Here is a 10,016-nt window from a genome sequence, read left to right on the forward strand (position 1 = left end):
AGCTAAGCTCTGGGCACACCTGCTTAGCTAGGGTGGGCACTGCTGAAAGAGGTAGCTGCTCAGGAAAGGTTACCAGTGCCCAAATCTACTTAGCTACAGTAATTCCTGCTTAGCATTCACGTTTCAGCAATGCTTACAGTGCCTCAGCTTAGCTGAGCATAACTTAGCATTGTTCAGCTTTCAGTTTTTGGACTATCATGATGGTGGGTTTCATTCATCATTTAGGATAGCTTATGATATGTATGTTGACCTTTCATAATATCCCCCATGTGCTTTTCTGACATTACATTTTGTGTGACTACATCTATGGGATACTTGTGTTTCTATGGGGAGTTTCACAAATTCAGTACACTGCCGCCTCACATCTGGGCCTACTATACCACTCTGGTTGATAAATATAAGTTACTTAATACATAAATATACAAATAAAGTAAAATTGTACTGATTTCAAATACAAAATGGAAATGGCTTTGGTGTGGCTCAAACCATGAATGACTACATGCAAAGCATTTGCTCTAACCACTATGCTATTGCACTACTGCTTATGTTGGATGTGTATTACTATTTAACTTCTTGTGCCTTTTAAGCTGGGCTAAGCATAGCTAAGCAACGGGCATACCTGCACAGCTATGCTTAGACTTTATTGCAGATGTGAAAAAAAAAAACAATTTATTTGTTGGGGGGGGGGGGGAGTGCTTTGCAAATGCTGATGACATATAACTTTTCACAGTATGTCCAGATTTTTGCCTTATATTCTTGGTCCACTTTTCATAAACTTGTGGCTTTCTGGCACATCATTAAAGATTGAAGTTTGAAAATAATGACAGACATTTGCGTTTTAGTCTTCATATCCTTCAGAAAATTCTTGCTAATGCAAAACCTGTTATTCTATCAAATTTCTAAGTTTGTAATAGCAATATTTAAAAGTTGTCCCCCATTTTTATGGCTTTGTTCAGATTTCTTACTCTAACGGGTTGAGAGGTGTGATGAGAGATCTCGCTCTTTTTAAATTTCCATACTGCATTTCTGGTGTGCAGGGGGCATGCGTATTGTGAGAGCAATGCAGACACATGTCAGACACGCCCCCTGCGCTCGTACACATTTCCGAGTACGTATTAGAGCATGGCAGCACGCTTTCATGAATATGCATGGCGCGCTGCTGTGCTCCACTGGAACAGTCGCTTCCCTGTAGGAATTAGCTATTCCTGCATGGAAGTTTGCTGAATCCAGTGGATTGTCTTACATAAATTTAAAATTCAGAACTAGACGAACATTTATAGAACACCATGTATATGCTTTTAATGGTTCTCATATTTTATGATACCATGTAAAGAAGTGCAGCTTATTTATGCACTCTTTTCAATATCTTTTGAGGTTAGGAAAGATGTGAAAATAACTTTAGAAAGCAGAGACATCTATGCAGCACCACTTTTTTTCCCATTTATCACGTATGTATTTGCTTAGTACTGAAATGAATGAATGGCTAGCCATTTCTTCTTGAAACATTTTTGTATTCCAAGCTAGATTTTTAAAGTGGGAAACTATGACTTTCATGTTTTGTATGTTTTGTTCACTGTTATCAGATCCATGCATTTTAGTTGCTTGCAGCATGAGCTTACAAATTCAGAATAAAAGTTGTGCACTGGTGTTGCAGACAATTATTAAAGTATATCATGCCTTGCTTCACATTTATGATTTCAGTTGTTTGAGGTATGTAGGCTTTATATTTAAATGAATTATGACTTCTTGTTCTTTACTTACAGGGAAAGCTCTTGAATTGAAAACATGGGTGAAAACATGGCAGAGGTACCTACTTTTATTGGCGAATGGAGCAAAACGCAATTAAAACACTGGATTGTTGATCAACTAAAGCTTGATCAAAAATATGCAGATATTTTGTACTCTGAGGATGTATCCGGCTCAGAGCTACTGTGTTTTGTTAAAAAAGATCTCCTTGATATTGGGGTCAAGACAGGGCCTGCAGTTACTATACTCTGTAAGAGAGATGAAAATGTGAAATTTGCAAACTTGAATAAAATAATGCCTAAGGATTTAACCACATCACTTAATTTACCAAATAATTTAGACTGTTGGTCTAAAGAGCAAGTAATGCAGTGGGTTGTTGCAGAACTAAATATTGATAAAAAATATGCTGAAATTCTTCATAATGAAGATGTGTCTGGTACAGCACTTCAGTATCTTAAAAAAGAAGATTTTCAAGACATGGGCATAAAAGCTGGGCCAGCTGTTAAAATACTTTATAAAATAGATGAATTTAAGTGTATCCACAAAGACAACAAAACAGAAATTCATACTGAAAATTCAAAAGCAAATGCTCCAAAATGTAGTGAAACAATGCATGAACTTGACTCATCAGACAAAGTAACTGCTTACAGTTGCATACCAGAAAAGCATAATGAAGATGATGCTGTAATCAAATATATAAAACAAGCAAACTGTATTGCACCAGAAGAAAAGGTTAGTACCCTATATGAAACAAGACTAAGCAGAACTGAAACACTAGCTCTAACACATCACAGAGCAGTAACTGATAAAAGAAAAATAATTGATAAAACAGAACACAATGCAGCAGAAATAACTGAAAAATCAAAGGAATTACAGCCAGATTCAAAAGCTGTGGTAACCGCAACAGATGAAAGAATGTGCCAGAAAAGTAAAGATATGGTTCAAACAATATCTGATGTATGCCTAGATGCAACTGAAGTAAGAAAAATTAATTTTGAAGCAGTTAGTGAGGTTACATCAAAAACAGAAGAGCATTCTATTGGTGAATCAAAATCTAGACAAACAACTGCTCTTGGACCACTCACCAAAATAGAACAACCAGCTGGCAAGACCAAACGAGTACGGAACCTTAAATCGCAAAAGAATAAAAATATTAAAAGTGCAACAGCTAACAGTGCGGAAAATAATAAAATGTCTAGTAAAAAAGATGATCAGGCAGGGGAGATGAATAATGGAGTGGACATCAGTAAAAAAGACATAAAGAAAAAATATACTGAAAAAACAACAGAGAAAACAAAAAACTGTAGTTATATAACCCTAGTAGTAAAGGATGAAACCACAAATGAAGAAGCTTTTGTTTCACTAGATAAGCATAAAGATGTAGGAACACTGAGTACTAGTTCTGGAACAGGAAATGACAAAGCAAGCAACATATCAGAAAAAAATCCTGAAGGTGGCAGCAAAGTTTGTTTGGAAAGAGATGAGAAAGAGCAATATATAACTTGTACTATAAGGAATGAATATGATACACTGGTTTCTGCTGCCTGTAATCACTCTGATAATATTGATGATGATGCCCATGACACTGTTACCGTCAAAACAAAAGATCAGACCAGTACTACAGAAAGACAAAAAGTAAAAGAAAAAATGTGCAGCAAAACAGACCAAAAGATGTCAAAAAAGGACACATCAGATATGTCAAAAGTTCTTAAAGACTCAGAAATAACAAATAACAACACTGACTCTGCATTTTCATCTCTAGTCACAGAAAATAATACATCATTAATGAGCTGTGTACTTGCTGAGAACAAAAACATGATGGATGCTAATCATGTGAAGGATCAGAGACATATAAAGTGTACTCAGACTAGGTATGCAGATTTAAGTCTTCATACAGAAGAAGGAAGAAAAGAAAGCAATTTTGTGCTGCAACCAGAACAAGAGAATCTTCAGACCATTAGACATTTTTGCCAGTCACACCCATTTAACTGCACACAAGCTTGTAAACGATACATAGTAAATGAATGTTTGTGTCCTGAAACAGGTCCTTCTAACCTAATTGAGCCAATTCATGAGTTTAAGCTTTTCAAAAATACAGAAAATGCAAAACAGGAGGACATTCTTAAGAAGTTTAGCAATGAAAGTTTTAGGTTTGCTGCTGCATGCATAAACAGTCGTACTAATGGCACAATTCATTTTGGAGTTGGAGATGTAAAGTCTGGGTATTGTCATGGAACAATATTAGGACTTGAAGTCGATGACCCAAGTAAATATATTGATGCTCTTGACAAAAGCTTTGTTCAATATTTTGAGCCAAATGATATTGAGGATGCAAAAATGTGTATCAAACCACCAAGATTTGTTGAAGTTATCAGTTCCAATCAAGTACTTTCACAGAAATTTGTGATTGAGGTTGATGTTGAGCCAGTATATTGTGTTTGCCTGGAGAAAATGTATTATATTTGTATGATGAACCAAAATGACAAACAAGAGTGGAGAAAAAGTAAAGAAAAATACTTATTTATCCGTGATGGGGCAAGCAGTAGAAACATTCTTGCAAACAGAAATGAGGCAGACAGAGGGATTGCATTGTTGTCATTCCAGAAACAGATTAAAACCCTTGCTGAGAGGAGAAAAGCAGCAGAAGAAAAAATATCAACTAGAAAAGCCACTAGTGAGGGATCAAATCTCATCAGGATGCTTACAGGTGGCAGAGACTCTCTTGACAATTCCTATTATGAATGGTATGTAATGGTAGTAAACAAGTGTCATCCAAACCAAAAAGATGACCTAACATTTTTGAAAGAGATAAAATGGTTTGCAGTGCTAGATTTTGATCCTGAGTCTGTTACCAGTGGTGTGTGTGAACTATATCGACAGGACAGAGCAGCGAATCTTCACTTACCAAGGTTATACCAAGATTTGGAAACTGTAAACAGAGAGAAATTTCAAGAAATGAATTTGTACAAGCAGCCAAGTTGGATATTTTGTAATGGAAGATCAGATCTGGCAGGTAAAGAATATAAACCACTAGAATCAAAATTATGGCTCAGAGAAAGAGCTGCAGTAGTTAGAAAGCTAGTAACTTTCCTTTGCCAGCCAGATGTACTACAGAATGGCAAGTTCTTGGTAGTGTTTTTGCTTCTGTCTACTGTAAATGATCCAAAAGATCCAATTCTTGAGACAATGTCATTTTTTTATCAAGAACTAAAAGGTGAACATGACATATTATGCATTTGTACTCAAGACAAACATTTTCTGCCTTTGGTAAAAGACAGATTTGACAAGGAATTTGAATCCAGATGCATTTCACAGTTAAACCTTTCTGACATAAACACTACTGTGCTAAAGCTAAAATCTGTCACTCAGTCTTCCAAAAAGTTTCTGCCTGCTGGAAATTCAACTTCCACTATTTTGGAGAAAAAAGACGAAGAAATGATGACAGAACTTGAAATTTTATGTGAAAATCAATGTGAAGGTACAGATATTGAAAAGGATGTCAGTCGATTCACTGAATTTAAAATCTCACAGGAAGAACACTTTTACAGAGGCGGCAAGGCATCATGGTGGAATTTTTTTTTCTCGTCTAAAGGTTATTCTGAATCTTTTGTTAAGCGTGATGCTTATGTGAAACTGGAGAAAATGATTAATTTAGGACTGGATTCTCCTTTGTGTGTGAAAATTATTAATCTGTTCCATCATCCAGGCTGTGGAGGGACATCATTGGCAATGCATGTTCTTTGGGAAAACAGAAAGAAATTCAGATGTGCAGTGCTAAAGAGTAATGCAGTTGATCCTGCAGAAGTTGGAAGACAGGTCATAGACTTGCTGACATACCCCAAAACTCATTCCTGCACATATGTGCCAGTTCTTCTGCTAGTTGATGACTTTGAAGAGATAGAAAATGTTAAATTATTACAGAATTGCATTCAGCTTGCCACTGCAGAGAGAAACCTTAGGTTTCAATCAGCTCTTGTTATTATCCTCAATTGCATACGGTCTCAGGATCCAGACAAAAGTTTAAAAGCAAGCATTCTGGATAGTATTTCACTTAAACATGAACTTTCTGATGTTGAACAAAGACTCTTTAAAGAAAAATGTAAAGAAATAAAAGACCAGCACAAGAAATTTGAAGACTTCTATTCATTCATGATTATGAAAAATAATTTTGATAAAAAGTACATTGAAAATGTGGTACGCAATACTTTAAAGGGTTTATGCATTTCCACTAGACAGGCTTGGCTAATTTCAGTTTTGGCATTACTAAACTCTTACGTTAAGGGGTCATCACTGTCACGATCAAAATGTGAAGAGTTTTTAGGTATTAGTGATACCAGGACCTACTGGATAAAACAAAAGTTTGAAGATGTGGTAGGTACATATTCTACTCTTTTTATACAAACTGAAGTTGAAGAGTATGGACGCTACAAAGCTATGTGCATTAGCCACCCACTTATTGCAATCCAGATCCTCGAAGAACTAAAAAGTCAGTATAAACTCCAGAAAAGTACCATCACAGTACAACTTTTGACAGAAAACATATTTTATGAACGAAACAATGGAAAAGAGAAACACTTGCAGGATGTCTGGAGTATGCTGATTACTAGACACCGAAAAGAGCATGGTGATGAAATGGACACACTGTTTTCTCCTCTTATTGAAGCAATACAAAAAGATGAGGGAAATGCAGAAGTAAGGAATGTTTTGCATGAAGCAGCAGGCAGGTATGATGATAGTCCATTTATTTGTCAGGCCCTGGCAAGGTACTTCTATCTGAAAGACAAAGATTTTGTTTCTGCACTTAAATGGGCAAAGAAAGCTAAAGAACAGGCAAAGAGTAATTCTTATATTGCAGATACTTTGGGTCAAGTATTTAAAAGTGAATTAAAATATAAATTGGAAACTATAACTACTGACAAAACCATTATCACTCCAGACCAACTGAGAAACTATTTATATCTCGCCCAGTCTGCAGCAGAGGCATTTAGAGAGTCACAAGAGCTTGCTGAAAGAAAGGGAAATGAGGCTGTGGAATGGCAAGATCAAAAGGTGAGAAGAAAGTATGAAACATACAATACTCTTGGATATCTTGGTGAAATTGAAGTTGCTGGTTATATTGTTGAGATATTAGGGACTGTATCATTGTTTAATAAACAAAAGGAAATGGCACACACACACCTTGTTCAGTATCTCTCAGGTAGTATGCAGTTGCGTCATGAAGAATTTACAAGTGAGGGAGACCTCAAATACCTCAGTGTTTTAGAAGACTATGATGGGTATCTTAGCAGGCTCAGGAGTGATGTTAAACGAGCTTATGAGTTCTTTTTGAATTACTTTGTACATTTGAAACCTCGAGTCACGGAGAGAGAAACCGCTGAATTTAAAATTCGCTGCAGAGTTTCAGAGCACTTTGCCAAATACAAAGATTTCTTTTGCCAGTTTGATAAAAAGTTTTTGGATGAATGTATGAAATCATCAAAACTTAGTTTTCAACTTCAGATCCAAGAAGCAAGAAACTTTTTAGAGGCACACAAGGCTGATTGTTTTTCTGGCTTAATCGAGTACCTTTCTCATTCTGGCTTAAATGAATACCTATCACATGAAGACAAATGTGTAATTGTAGAAAAAATACTTAAGAGTTATTGGTTTATTCTAGATGCATCAACAAAGAAAATTTACCCCAAAGATAAAGTAAATTTCATTTTAGCCAATGTTGTTCTTCACTGTATAAAACCAAAATCAAAACATATCCTACCATATGAGAACCTCAAAAGCATATTGAAAGAGGTTTTGCATGAAGTAGGGACAGACTACAGGTATGCAGAGCCATACTTCTTAGCTGTGCTGTTTTTCTGGCCCAGTCCTCAAAAAAAGGAAGACAAAGAGTCTAAAAATGTGACACAGTACGTGGAAGCAATGAGAAAGGGTTTCAGAAGTCAATACAGACGTATGTGCTTCTCAAAACAACCTATAGCACACTTCTATCTTGGTAAAAAGAGTGAATTACGTAAGTTTTTATCTAAAGCAGAAATTGATGGATGTTTCAAAGATGTTCCAGATTTAGATTATCTTTGGCAGACTGGTGAAATATGGAAAGATGAAAAAATTAAAAATTTGCTTTGCCGAGTAGAAGGTAGAACCGATATAGATGATAAAGTCTATGTGGTGAATGGATTTGAGGACAAATTTCGTATTCCTGTACGCCCAGTTTATCTGGGAAAGTTAAGAAGTGGAAGAAGCATTGAAAAACTGTCTTTTTATTTAGGATTTTCCATTGATGGTCCAGTTGCTTATGACATTGTATGATGCTTGAAAATGACAGTGTTGAATAAGTACTGCAGAGTTAAGCATCTCATTTATAGTTACTTAACAGTTTTTCAAATGGGGAAATATTTCTGTCTTTGTGTTGCTTCATAATTGGTCTTAGAGAACTATTACTCTTTAGTGTGAATTCAGTGCTAACTCCAAGATCAGCCTACTTGGAGTGAAGGGAGAAGGTTCATTCCTTTGTTTCTGTATTTTTATTTTTTGTCAGTGTTTGTGTTAACTTGAAGGTAGTAAATGCAGTGGTTGAGGGTGTGAAGCAGACCACTATTTCCCATAAAAATGGTGATTTTTGTTTGTTTGATCATCCTTTGTTGAACTTTTGAATGATGTATTGGATTTTAATATGGGGGATCAAAATTATGCGATGAACTTGTGCATAATATGAATCATGATACTTGTAGTAATGCCGGCATTAAATGATTTCAAAGCTGCACTACCTACAGCAGTAAGAGCACTGCACATTTCTCTTAAAAAAATGTATCTTTGCATTTTAGTGGGAACATGATTTTGTTTTATATATTGTAGTCTTTCTAGAATTTCAGGGGTATATATACATTATGTCATGGCTGTGGAACAGTAGAACTGTTCATATATATATTGGAGAGTTCATTGGAGTTGCCAGTGCTACCTGCACATGTTTTATGGACTGGAAGAAACAATATAACGAAACACCCAGGAATATTTTGTGAGAAGCAATGGAGTCTCAGCAGTTATCGCTGTATGCCATCTAGCCCTTGCATTTGAGAGTTGTCTGAATTCTGATGTATTCAAATTCAGCTTAGGGCTTCACCATGGATTTGTTTTGTCTCCTCTCATTTGATTTTCATGGATAGGGTATTGAGGTATAGCCAAACTCTAGAGAATATGCAATTTGGGGATATATACTTACGTGTCTTTTGTTTGTAGTTTGAGCTAAGTTTGATATTTAGCATATACTGCAGTAATTCACTGCTGAGTGTAAAGCAACTGTTACGAAAAGTGGCACTTCCAAGTCAGAGGTCATTCATCTCTCCCACAAGAGTAGCCTGCTGTTCCAGAATGAGGGGATGAAAATACATCAGCTTGAGGGGTTTCAATTTGTTGGGTTCTTTTTCAAGAATGAGGATAGAGGGACTTGGGAGATTGACCAGTAAAATGATGCAGAGGTTGTAGTACTACAGGCATTGATCTGGACTGTGCTGGGTAAGTAAAACCATTTTATAAACACATAAGCTGTGGCAGGAGTAAAGATATAAAATTGATAAACTGTGCAGATTCTAAAATTTATTTTTAAACACAACAAATTGTAAATATATCTACAAAATCTTATGCAAAGCAGTTTGGCTGCACAAAGGAGGTGATAAATTGTACTAGTGACATCCAGCTAACCTCTAATACTGAAGCTAAATTAGATTATATTGAAAAAAATATGCAAACTGGATCCAGGCAAAGCACAGGGGGAGATGGAAGTGGTAGTAATGACACCAAAACACTTCAGAATGAACATTTAGCTTATTTATATTTGATATTTACTAGGGTGTATAAATATGGGGAGATTCCTCAAGACTGGAGACCTGCACTTGTTAAACCTGTCTTTAAGGGAAAAGAGAGTTGGACAAGCCAAGAGTCATATAGACACATACATTTAATTTCATGTTGTAGAAAGTAATGGTGAATGTTATATTGGATAAATTATTGCCAGAATTTGAATGGTTGGGACTTGAAATCATATATCAACATGCATATGTTGAACTTGTATTGCCTCCTGTAAAATTATATTCTATTGCAATATAATGACAGCTGTAAATGAAAAATTGTGGTGTGATGTAATTTATATAGATTTAATTTCAGCATTTGATAGGGTCATACACAAAACACTGATCAGTAAATTAAAATGGCTAGATATTGATGCACTTTGGATAACATGGATAGCTGTAGGGCTTACATTAGGACATGGAAAGCAT

At 35.8% G+C, this 10,016-nt stretch overlaps 1 protein-coding gene across 1 annotated transcript in view; it reads left to right on the top strand.

Moving 5' to 3' along the window:
• The window catches only part of LOC122798574 (sterile alpha motif domain-containing protein 9-like), a 297,825-nt gene extending 289,631 nt beyond the window's left edge, over window positions 1-8,194 (top strand). Inside the window, exon 2 of the mRNA XM_044067640.1 lies at window positions 1,764-8,194. Coding sequence (XP_043923575.1) covers window positions 1,786-8,052 — 6,267 coding nt within the window. The 5' untranslated portion in view covers window positions 1,764-1,785 and the 3' untranslated portion in view covers window positions 8,053-8,194. The remainder of the gene's footprint in view (window positions 1-1,763) is intronic.
• The last annotated feature ends 1,822 nt before the right edge of the window (window positions 8,195-10,016 follow it).

This window comes from Protopterus annectens, chromosome 3.part1 (genome assembly GCF_019279795.1).
Source record: "Protopterus annectens isolate FY-2018-M chromosome 3.part1, PAN1.0, whole genome shotgun sequence".
NCBI classification, from domain to species: Eukaryota; Metazoa; Chordata; order Ceratodontiformes; family Protopteridae; genus Protopterus; species Protopterus annectens.